The 22,428-nt window shown below is 45.7% G+C and overlaps 1 protein-coding gene across 1 annotated transcript in view; it reads right to left on the minus strand.

Moving 5' to 3' along the window:
• Window positions 1-227: 227 nt before the first annotated feature.
• LOC308341633 (myomegalin-like) overlaps window positions 228-22,428 on the minus strand; it is a gene marked incomplete at both ends in the record, with an annotated part of 134,856 nt that continues 112,655 nt past the window's right edge. Inside the window, 2 exon segments of the mRNA XM_080801657.1 lie at window positions 228-413; window positions 645-806. Coding sequence (XP_080657783.1) covers window positions 228-413; window positions 645-806 — 348 coding nt within the window.

Genomic DNA, 22,428 nt, shown 5'->3' on the forward strand with positions numbered 1-22,428 from the left:
AAGTTACGGGAAGGGAAAGATGTTTCTCAACTACTCAATAAACATCTCTAGGACCTCCTCATCCATGACAACGCTGAGCATTCCCAAGGGAAAGGCTTGCAAGAGCAACTGGCTGAGAGATGCAGGTTGGCCAAGTGCCTTGCCCGAAAGCTCAGCGCAGGTAAGATACTCTGATTGCACTGCACTGCTCCAAGCCCCTGAGCTCCCAAGAGTCTCCTCACCTGCCCTCACACTGTTTGCAGCGGCTGTCCTGGGTTCCCCATCGCACGTGGGGCCATGAGAAGACCAGCACTGGGAGGTGGTAGCAGAGAGGAGCTATGCACAGGGTCGAGGTCACGTGGTCCACCTGTCTTCTTCCTCCCTGAGGGGACACAGCCTTTCGGGTAGGAGGCAGCATCGAACAGTGTTAGAGCCTGGAAAGGGGAATGTGACAGGAGGCAGCTTGTTAGTGTGCAAGGATCCCTGCAGATGTGGGAGCTTCCCAGACTCAGCCTGGTCTGTATTAACTGTGGGTGAGAGAGTGAGTTCTACTTTCTCCATTACTGTCTCCTCATCTACAACATATCTGAAATAAAATGTTGTCCCTATAGTGATCAAATGGGAAAATTCTTGAACGCACTAGAGTAAAAAAGAAAGGCCCTGACCATGTGGAGGTGGATGAGGTACTGGATGCAGTAGGACTTGGAGGTAGGAACGCAGTTTGGACTGGAACACTTTTCATAGACAGATGTCCCCTTGAGACCGCTGAAGCCCATGAGGGGGTCCATGAAGTCCCCAGTGGAGGGATGTAGGACAGAGTGGGTGTCCTGTTGTGAGGACACAAGGAGGCTCTGAGTGAGAGCTGTGAAAGCACAGAGTCTGTGCCTGGGGTGGGACTTGGAGCCTGCTGCAAGACACAGTTGTGGAAGTTAAGACTGAACCTGGACAACAATCCCTTGATATGGACAACAAGAGACAGGAGAAACAGTTGCCCAGGTTCAGTGATGCTGAGCCTCAGAATCACAGACACACTGCCTGATGGATCAGAAATCCAGGTCACAGCAATTCTTAAAGACACTGCCCTAAACTCAGGAGAACATCTAGTCATGCAAAGACACTTATGTCTCTAGGGCCATAGAAACCACTCTGTTTATAGTGGTGATGTGGGAAATAGCTGACGGGACATTTCTGGATTTCTTTGCAGAAAATTATGACAAGGAGGAGGATGAAGAAGAAGAAGAAACACTGACCCCCAGGTGACAATGAATATTCAGGAACTGGTAATGTGTAGGTAAAAATGTACATGGACATAGAAAGAAAAGTAAGTGAGGTCAAGAGATTCCCAGGTGCCAGATGCAAGGATATGCAAGACTGCAGAGGGTCAACCCCGGATGCCCTGTGAGCCTGGCTTTCTGTTGTCTCTATGGGGCTTGTAAGACTAAGATGAATTAGCAGCCTTAGGGTTCCCCATACCTACAAAACAGCTGTTCTTCTCTGTAAATGGACACAGGGAGGAGATGCATATCTATTCCCTACATGGTTCTCTAAGATCCATGGTAGGAAGGTGACCATAAAGGAATTTGTAAACAGACAACTAGCAAAATTAAACACTAGGAGAAGAACCTAACCAAAAACCAAAAACATGGGGAGTCATGTGACACTATTTATACAAAGGTACCTAGAAGGCACAAGTTCCTGCTGTCTGCAAACACTCCAGAGCTGGAACAACTTGATTCAATCCATGTTAAAGTCAACCAGACTCGGAAACATGATGGTTGCCTCTGGGCTGGTCTCCATCTGCACTTCATGTGGTGACTGTACCATACTGGGATGGTTGAGTCTCATGCCTTGTAGGTCCTTCTGTGGCTGGTGCTCTGAGTATCTGCTGCTGCTACTCTCCCACCCTGAGGTAGCCACACTCTGTCTCTTGTAGGATGGATAACTTTTTCCCTCTCCAGGCAATGACCCTTTGCCTCTACTGACACTCCCTATTAACTCCCATCAACACCAGCTAGGAAGCCACACAGTCTGATCCTCCTGGTTTGATCTTCTGACATTCCTGTCTCACCTGGCACAGCAGGGAGCTGCAGGAGGTTGAAAAGAAGGAAGTCCCACAGGACACAGAGGATGAATGTGTTCTGACTCCTTCAACTCTGCAAGAAGGGCGTGACAGCGACCAGTTCTACAGTGATGGCAGATTCCCATTAGATGGACAGGAATTTGGCTCTGCTCCAGATTTAGCCTGTGAATGCTCCCATTCCAAAGGGGATGAAACTCCATGTGCTCCCTCAGGTAGTGTCCATATTGTTTGATCCACACACTTTGTCTACACTGTGGAAGGTCATCTCTATAAACAGGCCCTATAGACACACATTGCTTTCAATCAGGACATAAGGGATTTGGAAACACAGAGCTCAGGTGGGTCAGGGAGCCTTCAACCATCCTAGGTAGGGGTCATGCCTTGGCCTCCATGACCCGAGTGTCAAGCCATTGCACCTGTGTCAGGGGTGACAAACTCTATCCACCTCAGTAGGACATCCACAAAGGTGTTGTCAGATACCCTACTTGGATCAAATGTCTTTTGCATTTTGCACTGATACTTTCTCTTTACGATCAATCTCTCTCGAGGTTCTAGGCTTGTCCAACATTGTTGGCTGACATAAGGGGCTTTTCCTCATTTCACTGCTCTCACTCCAAGTTGCTCTCTTCTCTATGCTGGCTCAACTTAGCTAAGCAGTCACCTGAAAACAACTGTGTCATTACCTTGTGTGTTTGCTTCTGTGAAGCAAGGTGGGGCTCTGGCATCACTCAAACCACAAATGGCTTGTTTCAGAAGAAGACCAAAGATTCTTTTTCATTTGAGGGTTTCTACAATTGCTTCATTAGTCTAGTCTCAAGTATAAATTCCTGAGAAGCTACAAGACCATGATATCTCGTGGAATTATCCCCTTTTGCAGCAACACTTCTAGCAGGTGCCTGGGTTCTTCTCGGGGGGGGAAATATATTATAACCTCTTCTCACAGACTCACATTAGAGGAGGATATTGGGATAATTTGTAGGGGACAAGGAAGAGAATTTCCCCAGCAGGTCAGGGCACAGTCCTGTCTAATTCTCCGAAGGCTTACCCTTGGGCATCCTGGAATATCCCTGCCAGAACAGTATGGTTTTACACTGAGAATCTTAATGTCCTTGCAGTGTGTATGGTCACTGTGTTGGTAACATAGAAAATGTGATTTCCTTAGTGTGACCTTCTGCCTCCAAACTTATTTGCAGAAAGTCTTGATGAACTTGGGGAAGGAAAAGAACAACAGCCAATGTGCCCCAGGTAACTGAAAACTGTGGACTATGAATTTTCGTGGTGACCCCTGGAGACCTCACATCCAGGGATAAAGAAAAAGTGTTGCCTAGAACTATTTCATCCGTTCAGCCAATAGTAGAATATACCCTTCAACTGTGTCCTCTATTTCCATGTGGTAGTTGTGCAGGCCTCAATTTCTTACTCCCTCTCATGTTGAGTAACCTACAAAGAGTAGACACGCATAGCTGAACCAGCCCACAGATTCCTGTAATCAGCTGTTCTCTCCTCAGTGGTGAAAACACAGGTGAGAAGCCTATCAGCTTTGTGTCTGTTTGACACCATCCTGTTGACAGGATTTTTGATAGCAAGGGAGGAGATGGAAGAATAAATGCATGCCATATCAAAATAGTGAGAAAATATTCATCGGAGTCAGAATGCCTGAGAATCTGTAAGGCCTCAGGAACTATAGTCATTTGGGCACTGCTGATGAAAGTCAATGCAATGTATGCAGAAGGGTGGAAGCCACTGGTTTGGATTCCTTCTGTGTGTGGGAGTCATGACTATGACAGGGAGAGTTTAGTCTCCTCCTCCACCACTTGGTTATGAGGCCAGTGCACAGAGCATCTACAGCTCTCTCTCTGATCCCCATAAAGGAGGCCACACTTTGATCCTCATATAGGAGGATAGTTTTTCCCTTCAAAGGGACAGCCAAGTTGCTTTCTGTGAGCACAACCTATTAACTCCCATCAGTACCAGCTAGGAAGACATGGTGTCTGAACCTCCTGATTTGATCTTTCATCATTCCTATCTCAACCGGCACAGCAGGGAGCAGCATGAAGTTGAAAACAAGGCAGTCTTATGGAACACAGTGCATGAACGTGTTTTGACTCCTCAATTCTGGAAGAAGGGTGTGAAAGTAACCAGTGTTACAGTGATGGAAAATTCCCTTTTGATGATCAGGAACTTGGCTCTGCTCTGGATGTAGCCTCTGAAAGGTCCCATTCCAAAGGGGATGAAACTTCACGTGGTCCCCCAGGTAATGATCATATATCTTGTTCCTCACACGCTGTGTAGACTCAGTGACTTGACCCCCCATAAGTCAATTATATACTTACAAACTCTTGATTCAGGCTCTAAGTTTGAGTTTGAAATAAGACATTTAATGAGTCAGTGAGTTTTGCTCAACTCTTGTCTAAGCCACAATACCTTTATGTCTGGGCCACTGTCCATCACTGATCTCAAGGCAGCCTTGACAGAATCGTGTACCTCTCTAGCCCAGGCACATAAGGTCACTTCCAGACCTCCTATTTTGAACTCATCTCTTGCATCTCTTGTGAGGATCTAATTTCCATTCTTAACTCATATCCCTGAATTTCGATGCCTGCCAAGGCTGTTGGCAGCCTTTTCTATATCTTTGGAGATGCCACTACCATGGGTCACTGTACTCACTTAATTGATCTCTTCATTTCTCTTATCTCAAGTCACTGGAGAATCAGAACTAGACCCATGCTATCATACACTGTATGTTTCTCTGGAGCAAGGCAGGATCCTGAAACTTTCCTTACCCATAAACAGTCCCTGTTTCTTTGTGGCTTTGAAGATTATTCTGATTTGATGGTGTGCAGATTCCATTCATTGGTTTAATCACAATGGTTAATTCCTCTAAACCATTAACCAACAGGATTTCAGATGGAAAAGCCTGAATATTGCAGCAACACTTTAGGAAGGAGCCAGGTAGTTCCCCCAATCTTGGGAAAAAGAATCATTTGTTGTTTGCATGGACTCAAGACAGGATACTGTGATGATGGCCTGTCATATCAGGACATTTGTTTAATGGCTCAAGAGAGCAATCCCAGTGATTGCTTATAGGGTCTTACCTAAGCTTTCTGGGATGATTTGTCTCACAGATGCCTATAATTATGCTGCTTATATTTTTGTTCTGTGCTACATGGAACATAGGAGTGGACATTTGTGAGGGGGGAATCTTCTTAATGTAACTCTTTCTCTTCATTTATTTGCAGAAAAGCAAATGGATCAGGAGGGGCTGAAAGGACAGGAGTCAGTTGCCCCCAAGTAATTCTGAATACTTGGGGGCTGTGAATTCCATGTGGCACCCAGGGAAAAGCAGAAAGTGCTGAAGAGAGCTCTATTACCCATTTGGTCAATGACAAATGATCCATTTTCACAATGTTTTCTCTTTTCATTGTGGGCTTGGATTGCTCCCCATTTCTTAAGAACTTCTCTAGTTGACTAAAACACAGTCAGCTGACCCAGCAGTCACAGGGTGGTCTCCAACTGAAGTTGTTTCCAATCATCCAAGAGACTCATCCTATTAGTCAATAGAGACAGTTTGGGCTCTAACAAAGTTCTTCCTGGAACTGTCATTGCCATCTGTCCCCACTGGAGGATTGAAACCACCATGTAAATATAATGAAGCCAGAGGTTATTGTAGGACCCAGGATGGAAAGGAGAGCACAGGCTCTGCACCTGCTGTTCTTGATCTGATAGCTCAGGAACTGGGAAACCACAAAAGCACCATGTACCACCATCTGGGCCTATGGCTCATATCTAGCTGCCTCTTCTACCAACTTCACATCTGGGACAACCCATGCAGGAACAAGTCCTTTAGAAATAGAGACACAGGAAATTCAAAATGCTTAGTCAAACTCACACTTTCCCAGTCAGGTTTGCCCCTACAGCTCTGAGACCAGAGCTCTCTCTTTTCTTGTTCTCTGTTTTAGGGATTTCTAGTGAGAAGGAACAATGCCAGCCTCTGAATGCCCTCAACTGACACTCCCAGCCTGACTGTATTTTCTCATGTTTGAAATAAATAATCGTGCATGCAGAATATCAACCTCAGACAAGACTGCTTTGAGACCTTGATAAAACGAGACAATACAAGGCTACCTCACAATATTGTTTAGGAAAGATGAAAACAAGTCATAGTGCAACCTGCATCCCAAATATTGTCCTGTCTCCATGGGAAACAACTATTACTTCTTTACTACGTTCATAGAATTGCCAGTGCTGATAGTGTTCCATAAACAAACCTTGCATCTTTCCATGTTCCCCGACATCACCTACCCAAAGTCCAAATCCTTGAAAAGGTCATCTTACTGAGACCTTAGGGTGTGGACTCTGAGAAACAAACTGAGGGTTTGGAGGGGAGGGGATTTGAGGGTTGGGTGAGCCTGGTGGCGAGTATTAAGGAGGACATGTATTGCATGGAGCGCTGGGTGTGGTGCATAAATAATGAATTCTGGAACACTGAAAAGAAACAACAACAACAAAAACCAAAAACCACAGCATCAGAAATACAGTTTATATTGTCTATGAGATGCCCAGGTTCCAGAACTCCAAAACTTGCTTTAATCCCTTAAAGGAAAAAAAAAAAAAAAAAAAAAGAAAAGGAAAAAAAAAAGGCTCTTTCTACCAAACCCCTTTAGTAACTAACATGAAACTTGCTGTTCAAGCAGATTTTCCCACCTCTGTTTAAAACAGAGATTGCTCTTGGTGTCAGGGTTGAGAGTTGAGCAACATGTTGGATGCACAGATTACTCAAAAACAATATCTTTAATGAAATGTTGAAAAATATGATGTACCTTGATGGCTGGGTTGGTTAAGCCTCCAACTTTTGGTATTGGCTCAGGTCATTATCTCGGGTTTCCACAGGGCTTAGTGCAGAGACCTCTTCAGATTCTCTCCATCTCCCTCTCACTTTGCCTATTCCCACCACTTGCAGGCTTGCATTGGAGCTAAGTCTTGGTCTCTCTCTCAAATAAATAAATAAATAAAATCTTTTAAAAATTAAAAAAAAATAAAAGTAAAAAAACCATCGAGGATAAGTTAGGAAAGAGCTAGCTGCAACGGAATGTGCACCACAGTATAGCTTAATAAGGCCTGGGATTAGTTATAAACCGGTATTCCTAGCTGGGCTGGACGCTCCAACCCTTCCCTTAACAGAGGTGTGAGCTCTCTGATGACCCAACTAGAGGCTGGTGCTGGTCCTCTCTGCAGTCTCTCTAGTCCAAAGCTGCCACTCTGGACTCTCCCTCTTTGTCTAACTGCATCAGCTCAGCAGACACTGAGCCCAAAACCATGTCACAGTATCTACCGGGATGCAGTATCATAGAACCGGAATTTTGCATTGATGACAAAATGAAAGGACTCTCACTTGCCACATTCAGAAGGAAATGCTACATTTCTTTCAGGGATCAGTATCAAGATGTCATCACCCCACCCTATTTAACTGTATTTAACTGCATGCTGTTCGGATTGCATTCCTCTGAATCTGTGACAAAGGCTGAGCTCCTAGTGTTCATGCTGCCCATCACCGCTAAATGCATCCAGGACAGGATGACTCTATGGGGTCTCCTTTCAGGCCCTTCCTTCCCTCCCTCTTCCCAGGAACCTTTGGTAAGCTGGTCCCCATGCCTTTCCCCCCGGCTGAGGACGACACTTGCGTCACATTTCTTGTTCCGCTGCAAATCCTCTTCCTTACACCTGGGCTTACCACACATACCTTATGGGTCTATCTTTCTTCTCCATTTGTTCTCTTACAATTTTCGCTCTGATTTCCAGAATATACCGTTCTCATTATTCTACGAGTCTTTTGGTGGTTGCTCTTATTCCTACTATTACAGTTTTCACTTTCAAGAGCTAGTTTTCTACATGGCAGGCCCTATGATGCCACAGAGACCAGAGGAGGCCTAAACCCGGGGATGCCAACGTCACTTCTGCCTGGTCAGTGGCTGGACATTGGCCAGAGGGTGGGGTGGGTGGGACACGATGTGGGCCTGGAGGGCATTCAGAAGAGAGAAGGTAACCAGGAAAGGGACAGCATAATGCGCGAGTCTTCTGTAGAAAAGGCGGGACTGAGCTGCTGTTTAGGCATCTGCTGCTCACAGGCTCTGGGACCTACTACCCTAGGACTGGCACATGTTTTGTCCACAAGTTCTGCTCTGAGGGACTGGAGGAGAGAGTGTGTGTCTGTGTGCACACATGTGAGTCCTAGAGACCACGAATGTGTAGTGTAAAGCAGACAAGGCTATGCCAGGGCAGCACAGGTTAACTAGCAAATGCTACCATGGGTATTCAACAATGCCCAGTTTTTCAAGGTAAGATGGTTGTGTTGCACTTCCTATTTGCTTGTTGAAGCCTCTGCACATGACATGAAAGGTATATTAGTAACATATTTCCTATTTGTGAGAACCTCTTTTTCACGTTAGGACATGTTCTGGCTCACATTGAACATATGTGGTATGTATGTGGTATATGAGATCATCGCTTACACAAGATGAAGCTGTTTTGGGTCATTTCCTATGCAGATACATAATTGATGTGACAGGTTCCAAGGAACTGAGCCACAGAAAGCCATAGATTCTAAATTTGATTCCCTAAAGGGTTCTACACACATCACATACATCCTACTAAAAGCATGCCATAGGTAAGAACTCTCCCAATGTAACCACCATTCGTGGGCATCCCAAGAGTTTCCTCACCAGATGTTTCCAAAGAAAATTGACTGGGATACATTTGTTTCCCAGGCTCAGAGGGACTGCTTAACTTGCAGGTGGGGCCAAGGACAACCATACACATGCCTAGAAAGGGACTGCCTTCAGAGTCAGCCATGATGTGGCTACGTGCAGTCATAAGCCAGCCTAGAACACCATTAGGAAATAGTACTGTCAAATCGGTGGTGTGGATTTTTAAAGCTTTCTTTGATATAAACTTCTTTTTACAAATATGTGTAGATTCAGGCCTGGCATCAGACAAAATGAAAGAAAAACCCTGCGAAGTGGGAAAGATATTACATTATTAAATTATACTGAGTTGTGTAATCGCAGTCTCCATTAGCCCCTCCCACCCATGGGCATAGCCCAGAAAACTTTTCAGTAGAGTTTCTACATGCCCTCAAATAGAGTCTAAAAATATAATAATTTGAACTATTACTCCAGCATTCCACCTTTTGTTCTATCCTGTACTGAATGCAAGGTCTTTTGATTGCCCTTTCCCATTTTCAGAGAGACTGCAGTGAGGGCAGAGAGTACTGTGGTCATCCAGGGAATATTCTGTATCTTGGTCTACCTCTCTACTTAGTGTGCCAACTTTTGTCTGCCAGTGGAACTCTGAGCACACATGGGAAACCCAACAAATACTAAAAGTATAGGATCTTGAATTGATCTTGAGAAGTGTCAGCCAACATTTAGAATTCTCTCGGGGCTCAGAATGGCTCTTGATCTGCAAGGACCAAGATAATTCCCCTATCCTTTCCTGAGAAGGAACTCCAGATTCCTGATGCAGCACCTTACTATGTCCAAGGCAACACACACACACAGAGACACACACACCCTCCACTATTTTCTTGTTGGCAAAAGTGTTTACAAGTCTGTGACATGCAGCTGATTTAGATTCAAGCAAGCATGGGAGAAATACTTAGAAGGCAACACTTGGAACAACACTGAACTCCCCACCCAGAAGAGCTCTGTTGCCTTAGCCTCAGATGCTGGTGGCAGGGAGAGGCGTGCCCGTGGAATACTGAAAAGCAGCAAAAGGATGGTGGGGGCGGGGGAGGTCAGCAACATGAAGTGTTGGGGGAATGAGAGAGGGAAGTTGGGAAGGTGAGAGGGAGAGATTGCCTCTGGCCTCTTGTTGGGGGCAGCTCCAAAGTCCTGAGCCCTCTTTGCAGTGGCCTCCGGGACACTGTGGTCCTTCTGGTTGGAGCAGGTGTGCCAAGAACAAGGGCTCCTGTAGTCTTTCTATCCCTATGGGTGCTGATCTGAGACTCCGGGGCTGAGGTGACCTCCCATCTGTCACTGCTCCTCTCTGCTGGCAAAATGCAGGGGTGGCCCAAGGCAGAGAGATAGAATTCTATACCCAGCTAGAATATCTTTCAAAATGGAAAGTGAGAAAAAAGAAGTGTGGGAAGGAAGAAAGAAAACTACAGTTGATCTTATACACCACAGGTTGGAACAGCATGTGTACACTTACAGGTGCATTTTTTACAAACAAAGCATACCACTTTAAATATATGTCCTCTTCCTTATGATTGTCCTTATAACATTTTTCCCCTCTAGCTTACTTTATTTTATGAATACAGTGTAGAATCCATATAACTTGCAATAGCAGTTAATCATTTCCTTATGTTTTCTATAAGGCTTCCAGTCCACAGGTAGTAGCTCAGTCTTGGGGGGAGTCAAAAGGTATACACAGATTTTTGACCTTGAGAGTCAGCACCCTTAACCCTGCATTCTTTAAAGGTCAACCTGCATCTCTATTTACAGAGGACATGCTTAAATATAGAAAAATTTCAAAGCATCCACACACAAAAATATTAGAGTCCATAGACTCATTCCGTAAGGTTGCAGGGTACTATACATACAAAAATCACTTGTGTTTCTATGCACTACCACTGAACAATCTGAGAAGGAAATTAAAACAATTCCATTTACAGCAGCACTGAAAACAGTAAAATATTTAAGTATAAGTTCATTGTAGGAGAAACAAGACTTGTTCACTGAAATGTATAAAACATTGCTGTAGGAGATTAAAGACCTAATGGGAAAAACCACTGTGTGCATATATGGATGATTTACTGTAGTTCCTATGGCAATACTATACAGGGATCTACGGAGTCAATATGGTTCTATCAATATTTTTACTCAGCATTTTCTAGTTGTTGTCAGTCTCTTGGAGTATACTACCTTTCAGACATCGTCATTTTCATCTCTTAAAGATAGATAGGGTCTTGTTCATATTTATCTATTTTTCATTTTCAGGTGATGGAAAACTGTTACAATAAATGTTTTCATGTCCTTTTCTGGTGGCTCTCCCATCTGCATCAGCTCTGGGTTCTGTTCAGATGACTGATCTGTCTCCTGATTAGGGGTCATTTCTCCTGTGAGATCTCCAGGCCCTGTCCCTCTACTGTTTTCAAATAATTGCCCCTGAGTCGCAGACCCTGCCTATTGGAAATTGTATAAAACAAGATATTGAGTTATGATAGATGAGGTTTGGGATTTAGTAAGAGCTCGGGGTGCCTGTGTGGCTGAGTCAGTTTAGCGTCTGCCCTCAGCTGAGGTCATGATCCCTGGGATCGAGCCCCACATTGTGCTCCCTGCTTGGCGGGGAGCCTGCTTCAACCTCTCCCTTGCTGTTCCCCCTCCTTGTATTCTCTCTCTGTGTCTCTGTCAATTACATAAATAAATCTTAAAAAACATATTGACAACTATTATGATCCTGAACTTCCAAGGAATTGATGACAAGGACCACAAAGCAGCAGGCCAATATGACTTTGGGCTTTTCAAGTTGCAAATGGGCACTTGCAAAAGAATGATACATGGTTTTGGAAGAGAGCTCAGCAACAAACTTGGCCATCACAGCCACAAAATCCATGACCCACCAGTCACTCTGTACACAGATTATCTTACTTTAACTTTGGCCAATGGCAAGTATTTCAGAAAACATCAGAGACTTGCATAAGAGTACATCCAACCAATATGGGGGTGACATAAAGGGTTGTATTGCCAAATCAGTCCCCCTAACTCATAAATCATCCCCAGTATCAAGTTTTACTCACATTTTCAAGGGTGAAATGTTGAGGTACCAGCAAAGCACCTGAGACCCCAGCCGCACTAACTGCAGGAACCTGCTTCCCACAGGAGGACACACTCTGACCCAGATGAAACATATATTATCTCTAAGTTTTCTTTTTAAAAAATTTTACTTATTCATTTGACAGAGAGAGACAAACAACGAGAGAGGGAACACAAGCAGGGGGAGTGGCAGAGGGAGAAGCAGGCTTCCTGCTGAGCAGGGAGCCTGATGTGTGGCTCGATCCCAGGACCCTGAGATCATGACCTGAGCCAAAGGCAGACACTTAACCACTGAGCCACCCAGGTGCACACAGTGGAGCTGTTTGGGGGGATTTCCCATGGCCATGCTTACATAGCTGATGTGACAGTTTCTAGGGAATGTGGCCATATTAATCAATAGATTCTAAATTTGGTTCCTTAAGTAGTTCTATACACATCAGATACACCGTCCTGAGAGCATGCCAGAGAGGGGCCCTCCCAGGGCTCACCAGCATTGGGGTTTTGCTAACAGGGTCTTCACTAGATGTTAACAAGGAAAATTGACCAGGGTACTTCCTCTTTCTTCTTTCTCTCTCTCTCTCTCTCTTTCTTTCTCATTCTGTCTTTTCCTTTCTGTTTCTCCCTTCTTCCCTACTTCCTCTCTCCCTCCCTCTTTCCTTCCTTCCATTCTTACCTTTTCTTTCTTTTTTCTCTCTTCCTCCCTCCCTCCTTTCTTCCTTCTTCTTTTCCTTCTTTCCTTCCTTCCTTCCTTTCTCTCTATCTGCCTTCTTTCTCCCTCTCCCTCTGCCCATCAACCCTGCTATAAATAATAAATAAATAAATAAAATTTTTAATAAAAGAAAGAAAAAAATAACATCACTATCTTATGTGAAACTAATACAACGCTGTATGTAAAGTATAGCAGATTTTTTTTTTTTAAATTTTCAAGGGGCACCTGGGTGGCTCTTAAGTGTCAGTCTTTGGTTCAGGTCAGAATCCCAGGGTCCTGGGATAAGCCCCATGTCCAGCTCCCTGCTCGGTGATGAGTCTGCTTCTCCCTCTCACTCACCCTCGCCTCACCACCACTCCTGCTCTCTCAAGCACTCTCTCTCAAATAAGGAAATAAAATAATTTTTAAAAAACATTGGGTGAGCCTGGTAGTGGGTATTATGGAGGGCACGTATTGCATGAAGCACTGGCTGTGGTACATAAACAATGAATTCTGGAACAATGAAAAGAAACTAAAACAAAACAAAACAATGCAATGGTCCTCTCTGGAATCAACACACTTACAGGCCTACTTTCCTTTTGCTGCCCCCTAGTCCACCCCCAAGTCTCTTCACTACCTACCTGACCTCCATCCTTCCCCAGTGATGGAGACAGCTCAGATGCACTGCTTAACCTGGAGGTGGGGCCAGAGAGAAGAACACACATGGTACAATGGGCTGCCCTCAGAGTCAGCCACAAGGGAGCTACAGGCAGTTAGAAATGAGCCCAATGTACCATTAGGAATGAGCACTGTGACATGCAGTGGTACAGATTTGAGGTGTGGTAATAACATCAACTTCCTTGTGCAAGTATGTTTAGATTCACGCATGATACCGTGGGATCAGAAGACTGAAAGAAAACTCTGTCCAGTGGGAAGATACTAAGTTACCAAAGTTACTCTGACTTGTAGAACTCTTTTGTTGTTAGCCTTCATTTCCACCGCAGAAGCTACAAAACATTCAACAGTCTCCACTTGCTTTCAAATTCATTCCAAGGACACAGTAATTTAATCTGTTAACCCAAACTTTCCATTTTTTTCCCTAACCTGTGTTGAATACCAGGGATTTCAATTGCCCATTCTCATTTCCAGTGAGACTGCAGTGAGAGCAGAGAGTAATGTGGTGCATCCAGGGAACATTCTGTTTCTCGATCTACTTCCATTCTTAGTGTGCCAACTTTAGTCGGCCAGTGGACTTCTGACCACACATGGGAAACCCAGCAAATAGTAAAAGGTAGTGTCTCTGGGTTTCTCTTGGGAAATGTATAGCAACAATTAGGATTCTCCAGGGCTCAGAATGGCTCTTGTTCTGCAAGGACCGAGCTGCCCCATCCTTTCTTTCTTTTATTTTTTTAAAGATTTTATTTACTTATTTGGCAGGGAGATAGAGAGAGAGCACAAGTGAGCAGAGGGGCAGACAGAGGGAGAGAGAGGGAAGCAGGCTCTGTGCTGAGCAGGGTCCCAGTGTGGGGCTGGATCCCAGTACCCTGCAATCATGACCTGAGCTGAAGGCAGCCGCTTAGCGAGCTGAACCACCCATCACCCTTGCCTGGTCCTTTCCTTAGGGGGAGTAATTCTGGATTCCTGACTCATGCTCCTGCTTATTTTTTCTTTATTTGTTTTTGATTTTGTTTCTGTTTTTTTAGCTAGTCTCCATCATTAACATAGGGCCCCTGAGATGAAGAGTTGCACACTCTACCAACTGAGCCAGGCATGTGTCCCTTCAGGCACCTTTGATATCCAGGTACATATTATGATTTTCATGTTGGCAAAAATAGATCAAACTCTGGGAATTGCCTTCAATCTGCTCCACTACCTCTGGGCATGTTTCCTGAGTTCCTGCTGGGTGGGAGTCCCGTTTCCCACCCACTGATGGAAGACCCTGTAGGAAACCATATCAGATCCCTGGGATCTCTTTCATCCTTTCTGTGTAATCCTCTCTTTCTCTCACTGTGCTTGTGCTCCTAAAGACACCTCTGACTAGGACTGCCCTGGGCTCCTGGAGCTGCTTTGTACCCAGTCCCAGAGAGTGAGGTGTAAGTCCTGGATATGACAATGAGCCCCATTAAACTCCCTTTCCAAAGGCACCAAGCCTTTCACTAATAGGTATATGAGGGTGAAATCCCTTTTCCTGGCCTGGGGGAGACTAACTGAGAAACACAAGTTACCTCTAGGTTCTCTTGCCCCTGTCAGGACAAAGCTCTCCCCATGGTTGAAAATCACCCCTTTCATAGCCATGAACTCAAAATGGTCACAGACCTAAGTAGAAGAGCCATAACAACCATTCCAGATGATTACACAATAGAAAATGGTCAGGACTTTGCATTAAGTGAAGAGTTCTCAGTCGCTACAGCAAGAACAAAACATGGAAGAGAAAAACTTAAGACGAACATGTTTTTTGCATCAAACTTTACCACTGAGAAAAGGAACAGAGAAGCCACTGATAAGGAGACAATATTTGCAGATTAAATACCCAGTGAGGACTCACATCCACAAGACATAAGAGGACTTTGGGCAGAAGGAACACACTGTTAATAAAAAGCCAGTATAAGACTCGGATACACATGTTACCAAAGAAGAAACATGCATGGTTCATAAGCACAGACAAAGGTCATCAATGTTACTAGTCTGCAGGGCAATCCATGCAAAACCAGGGACCATTTTACACCAACAAGTGCGATTCTGATCCAAAGACAATACCAAGTGTTGCTGAGAACTTGGAGAAAGTGGACCCTCCTAGATTGCTAGGGGGAAAGAAAATGAAAAAGCCACTTTGGAAGCCACTTTGAGAGTTCTTAAGAGTTCAACACAGGCTTCCCATAGTTCCCAGCAATTCCACAACCAGACATCTGAGAGAAATAAAAGCATTTGACCACTCAAGCCTTGTTCAGAAACATTCGGGTCAGCATGACTCACAATAGGAAAAACCTGAGAGCAACACAACCATCGACTGGTGAATGAACAAATGTGGCCCATCTGTACCATGGAATTCTATTTGGCAACAACAGGCAGAGAAATCTGATTGAAGCTACAGCATGGAGGACCCTGAAAAGCATGCCAAGTGAAGGAAGCCAGTCACCAAGGACTACATACTGTCTCATTCGATTTATGTACAATGTCCAGAATGGAGCCATGTATAGAGACAGAAAGTAGATCAGCGTTGCTTGGGGCTGGAGGAGGGAGTGGCTATTGCCTGCAGAGGGGCTGGAGGAGGTGTGGGGAGGTGAAGGAAGCCTCTAAAACCAACTAGGGTCCTAGCTGAACAACTCTGTCTTGTAGGATACTTTTACAATGGGTGAAATTCTTGTATGCAAATTTCACCTAAAAAAAAGAGAAAGAAGGTGACAATCCCACTTCAGTGTGTCCTGGGATCCCCAGGCAAACACTGGCTGGTGAGGTGCCACATCCTGGAGTCCAGCAGTTGGTGATTTAGAGCCTGGTGTCTGAGGTCACAGCCTGAGTCAGGGATTCAGGGCCTGTGCCTTCAGCCTCTGGTCCCCGCAATTTCCCTAAACTCCACAAGAGGGCAGATGACTTAAGGGAGGAGACCTCCAGGTGGCACAAGGAGGGGGGAGGCAGGAGGCAAAGAGGGGGGGAACCAGCTCCCTGGAGATTTGGGGAGGAAGTGAGGGCTGCAGAACACATGAAAGCAGCTGGCAAGATCTGGAAGGATTTTTTAAAAAAATTTATTTATATATTTATATATTTATTTATTTGACAGAGAGAGAGAAAGAGAGAGAACAAGCAGGAGGAGCCGCAGAAGGAGAGGGTGAAGCAGGCTTGGGGAGACTGATGGGGGCTCCATCCCAGGACTCTGGGATCATGACCTGAGCTGAAGGCAGACGTTTAACCTACTGAGTCTCCCAGGTGCCCCTGGATAGATCTGAAGTAGGTTTGTTCTGCTGTTTGGGCTCTACCCATCAACTTTTAGGTTAACAACCAAAGACATAATGACATAATTGATGCTCTTCCTGCACTGGCACTGAGGCTCCCCTCCCCCCATCAGAATAGGGAAAAGAGCCCGTGCTGCTATTAAAATTCTTCTCAGTCTAAATGGAACGGTTTGGGCTGGTTTAGGGGAATCTGCCCATTTCTGGCCATCTACATATGGCCAGCTTCCGGGTGCTGAGCCATCTCTGCAGGGACTTAGAAGGGGCACCCTTGTCCTTCAAATTGGAGCTGGGCTTACGAAGAAGGGTTCCTGCTAATCTGTATTTCTCTGGCCTGGGCTGAGCATCCTCGTCCAAGATCAGGTGCTGCAGTGACCTAAAGTGGGGAACCTCCTGCGTGTCACTGCTTCTCTCTGGCAGAGTCCAAAGGAGGCCCATGGTAGTGGTGGGGGGAGAAGCAGGGGTAGAATTCTACATTCTGTCAAAACGTCGTCCACAGTGAAGATTAAAAAAAAATATATTTAGAGGATAGATGTCAGATTATATACTCGGTGATACAGTAACAGCTCTGCGTGGTGACAGAAGGTAGCTGCACTTGCAGTGAACGTAACATAGTTTATAGAGTTGTCCAATCACTATCTTGTCAAGTCAAACTGGTGTCACATGGTGTATCAACCATAAATCAAGTTTTAAAATAACCTGAAGGCGAGGGGAAACATTTGAAAAAGAAGCAATAAAACTACAGTTGACTGGGGAACAACACGGGTTTGAATTGTACTGAACAATGTAGGTCCACTTAAGGGGTGATTTTTTTCCTTACAAATACAGTATGGTATTGCCAATGTATTTTCTCTTCCTCATGATTTTCTCAATGACATTTTCTTTACACTAACTCACTGTATTTAAAGAATAAAGTATGTAATACAAACAACATAAAACATGTGTTATCAACTGTTTCTGTTATCTGTAAGGCTTTAGTAGGCTGTTACTAGTTATGTTTTTGGGGAGTCGAAAGTTATACACAGATTTTTTTTTTTTTTTTTAAAGATTTTATTTATTTATTTGACAGACAGAGATCACAAGTAGGCAGAGAGAAAGGCAGAGAGAGGAGGAGGAAGCAGGCTCCCTGCAGAGCAGAGAGCCTGATGCGGGGCTCGATCCCAGGACCCTGGGATCATGACCTGAGCCGAAGGCAGAGGCTTTAACCCACTGAGCCACTCAAGTGCCCCTATACACAGATTTTCAATTGTGGGAACCTGTACCCCTAACCCCCGGGTTTTTCAAAGGACAATTTTTATTTGTATTTGCAGATGACATGCTCCTACATAGAGAAAAACACCAAGTACCCAACCACTAGAGTCCATAACTTAAATCGGCAGAGTTGCAGGGTATAAGACAAAATCAGGTGTTTCTATAACCTAGCAATGAACAATCGGAAAAGGAAATTAAGAAAACAATTCCATTTATAACAGCACCCACCAGAATAGTATCTAGGAATAATTGATTCAAGGAGGCACAAAACCTGTACACTGAAAACTACAAAACATTGCTGCAAGAGTTTAAAAAAAACCTAAACAAGTGGAAAGACATCCTGTGTTCACCAATTGGAAGAACTGAAGTGGCTAAGAAGGCAACACCATGATCTGCAGATTCCGTGGGATTCCTATCAAACTTTTTTCTTCTGCCTTCTCTAATCGCTGCCAGCACCTTGCAATACATTTCCTCTCAGACATTGTGGTTTTCATCTCTTAATGTGAGATTTTTGTTTGTTTGTTTTGTTTTGTTTTACATTTTCCATGCATCTGTTGAATGTTTTGAACAGATGGGATGCAGTTATAACAAACGCTTTCTTGTCCTCTGGTGATTCTCACCTTGGTGTCAGCTCTGGGTCATTTTCAGATAAGTGACCCGTCTCCTCATGAGGGCTCATTTCCCCTGCTTGTCTACAGACCTCAAACTGTTGGATGGGATGTCACACACTGTGAATGCTATCATGTTGGTTGCTGCATATTTTTTGCTTTCTGTAATATTAAGCTTTATTTAGCGATACATTTAAATTACCTGGAAACATTTCCAGTGTAGCTTTATTGATTTGTTAAATGGTCCAGAAGAGTAAACCACTTCCTGTGAGTCCCTATTGGTGTGCCCCCCCAAATAAAAATCAAAGTTGGAAAGCGCCCATGTAGATTCTGAATAGAGGCTTTTACCCGGGAAAAGCCCCAGCTCCAGTGAAAGCACAAAGCCAGAAACCCCTTCAAGCTTGGAATTACAAAGCAACACAGATGTGAGGACAGTTTTTGCTTGAGCCTGAGAGCAAGCAGAAGGCCCACCGTCCCTGGCCCAAGAGCTAACCTGCTGTCTGGGAAAGGTCTATGGTGCCAACTGAACGGGTCCTTTGCAAGTAGGCAGATGTGCCTCTTTAGAAGCCTATCAAGGGTCACTGGGCTGGCTCAGTCCAGAGAACACCAGAGTCTGGATCTAAGGGTCCTGAGCTCGGGATCCCCCCACCTCCGCTGGGTATAGAGATTGCTTAAATAAACTTAAATAAATAAACAAAAGCACATCAAGTTCCAAAGTCTATATTCTCTGAAGGGCCCTCTGGAGGAAGGCTGCCAAGGGTAAGAAGTGGCCTGATTAAGGATAGGGAGTCTGGGGACTGCGTGAGACTTTGTAGGGTGCTGGTGGGAAAAGGGAGCCAGAGGGCAGCGGAGGGGGACAGACTCAAGCTTGTGTTCCCCGGGGAGTGAAAGAAAGCACCTTCTTTGCCTGGATCCTGGGACTGCAAGACACCAAAACGTAAGCAGAATCACACAAAATGTTGGAGAACACCGGGCACACTGCTCCAGGAGAGACCTCAAGAAAAACAGGAGGCCCAATCTTTTCCTGAAAACTGTGCATAGAGGACTCCCGCGTGAATCCGGTGAGAAAGACCATCAACCAGCAATGTAGTTAAGTGGGTTATAAATCATGCATTCACTGAGTAAGTGGTACCGCTAAAAGAGCACCAACTGCAAATGTTCTCTTAAAAGATAAAGCTGTAAGAAAAAAACCAGAGCATCTCCCCTATTACCCAGGGAGAGCGTGAACGCAGTCCCCCACTGCCATCAATTATGGAGTTGAGTTTCCCACATTTGGGGAAATCGCAGGGGTCAGCACATCTGCACTGCAATGGACAGGCCTCATCCTGGGAAAACCACCTGCTTGATCATGGTATCTTCCCTGCCGGGTAAGAATGACCCTCTCCGCCTCTGCCTCTGCCCCACACTAGCCTCACCCACAGTCCACCCTGCACACACGCTCACTCACCAACCCACACCCCAAAACCCTCAGCACCCACTCCTGCCCCAAGCATCCTCACTCTCCACAGGAGGCTTCCTAATACAACGGAAGCTACAGCACTGCTACATCCTCTGCCCCAGGAATTCTCCAGCCCAGAAATGTCACCTAAGGGTAACTGATTTACATCAGACACGCCCTATCCATGATGTCAGGGGGTCTCCCTACCACCACACACAGGCAGGCACACAGAGCACTCAGCACAGGGAAGGCTGTCCCAGCCTGAGAGGAACATGAGGGGGTACTTTCCAGCAGACAGAGAAGCGCAGATCCATCTCTCTCTCTCTCTCCTGCTCCTTACAACCTGCTTTGAGGAGACAGAGGGCGTTGGCTGCACTTGTGGGGTTCCGCCTCCTAGCCTGTCCCCCACACAACCCCCAGGCCAGACACCCTGTGGGAGGAGGCAGGGAACCCAAAGTCAGCAACCTCTGGGCCAGCCCTTGGGCCGACACCTGCCAGCAATATCCCAGGCCCTGAGACCACCACCAGGGCTGGCTTCTTCACCAGGCGGGCTCCTAGGGCAGGGACGAGGCGCCCTTCATGGCCACTGGAGAGAGAATGCCCAGGGATCAGGCTGTTGAGGGCAGGGCCAAAGGAAACCATCCTTTCTGCTCCCTTAGACTGGGCTCAGAGTTCACAGCAGGGGGTTAGCGGGGTTCCAGGTACCCTGCTCTGCCACCACCTTCCCTCCCTCCATTGAGGTTCTCTTCCCCTTGGATGAGATTTCTGCATCAAAGTTGGCCTTTTGATGGAAAAAAGCCAGGTCTGGGAAACAAAGCAAAACAAATACTCCCAAGAGACCAGTACTTGGGCAATTGTATGGCCCTGGATGGAGTGTCCTCGGGTCTTGATTTGCCTTCATCTTGATTGCGCCTTGAGGGAGTGCTTTGCTTTTACTGGATTGTTGAAATTTGAAAAGATTGGGGGGTGGAGGGTGTTCAACATTAGTTGTCGCCTAGTTCGTAGTGTGGTGGGGGGCAGAATAATGCCCCATCCCTAGGAGGTGCCCATGCTAATGCCAGTGAGGAGGAAGAAGAAGCCTAGCTAAAGGACAAAGCACAGGCTGACTCCCTGAACCCCTGACCTCCCACTCCTGGGTGAGATCTCTGGGACAGTTCCAGGAAGCTGCCAGCTGTCTTATTGGTAATGCCAACTATACGAAAAACAACCTTAACTTGACAATGCCAAAGGCCTCTAGGATCTTGAAGGTCCTCTTTAGCATATTCTTTTGAAAACCTCCTTTTCTCCCAACCCCTAATGCCCAAGTGTATAATGAGCCTTGGCTCCCAACCCCAAGGCAGCAGCTCTTTCTGCCCAAGGATCCTGTTCCCATGCTTTACTAAAACCAACATTTTGTACTAGAGACGTTGCAAGAATTCTTTGTTTGTCATTGGATCCCGACCTCACTCCACCAAACCTCACGTGTATTCCAAAACCCCATCACCAGGAACCTGTGCACGTGTTCCATCAGCAGCAAAAGGGACCCTGCAGAGGTGCTTATGTTAAAGACCTTGAGACGGGGAAATGATCCTGGATTCTCCAGACAACCCCCTGAATGACAAGGGGGGTCTTACAACTGGAAGAGGCAGAAAAGGAGGTCAGAAGGATGCTGCATGAGGAGGACTCTGCCTGCTGGGGCTGGGGCTGAGCATGGAGGAGGGGCCTCTAAAAGCTGGAACAGGCAGAGATGCACCATCTGCTTCACCTAAAAAATACAAACTGCCAATTATTTTACTAGCAAAAATAGGACTTGTCGGGAATAAAAGGGAAAGGCGATCTGCGATAAACCAGCATTGGCAAATCCATAGGTGAGTCCAGAGAACAAACGGGAGGGACGCTCTTCTTTTTGGAGGAAAGGAATCAGTTGGGAAGATTGTTCTAAAAGTCCATCGGGGTGAACTGTGAGTCAGAAGAGAGCTGGTGTCTCCCTGGGGGACAAAGCTAGCGTTTCTTCCTCTGGCCAGGTTAGTAGAGGTCTATGCCTGTGCAATGCCAAGTCCCAGTAAGGTCAGATCAGCCCCTCCCCTGGGGCTGCAATGCCCTAGTGATGAGGGAGCGGGAGGCTGGCTGAGGACAAAGCAAAAGCTGGCACCTTGCACCCCCTCTCCATCCACTCCCCTAGGTGATGTGTGTGGCATTCCTCAGGTACCCCTGACTGCCAAAACAAATCGTTAACTTGCTGAGATCACAATCCCGCAAGACAGGAGTCTCCCTTGGTTTAACAAAGAAGTTACATTATCAATAGCACAATTTCCAGAGGCAAATGACTTAATGTCACCCTCCCCTCCATAAACAAAACTGAAGGAGGCTGGGGTAGAAGGACCTAAATCTCACTAACAAAGACGCTTGATAGCAGGATTGTGACATCCCACCAGGAATCTCCCAACTATCTTGATGTTAATGGCTTGCCAAAAGACAACATTGATCAGGCCCAAGACCTCCGGTATCTCTGCACCTTGTAGACCCTCTGTAGCATATGAAAGCTCCATTGAAACCCCCCTTTTCCCTTACCTTCCCCCAACCGCAGGGTACATAACCTGCCATCCCTCACAAACCGGGGCGGCAGCAGCTCTTCCTGCCCACGGG

This window comes from Martes martes, assembly GCF_963455335.1.
Source record: "Martes martes genome assembly, chromosome: 4".
In the NCBI taxonomy this organism is placed as follows: domain Eukaryota; kingdom Metazoa; phylum Chordata; class Mammalia; order Carnivora; family Mustelidae; genus Martes; species Martes martes.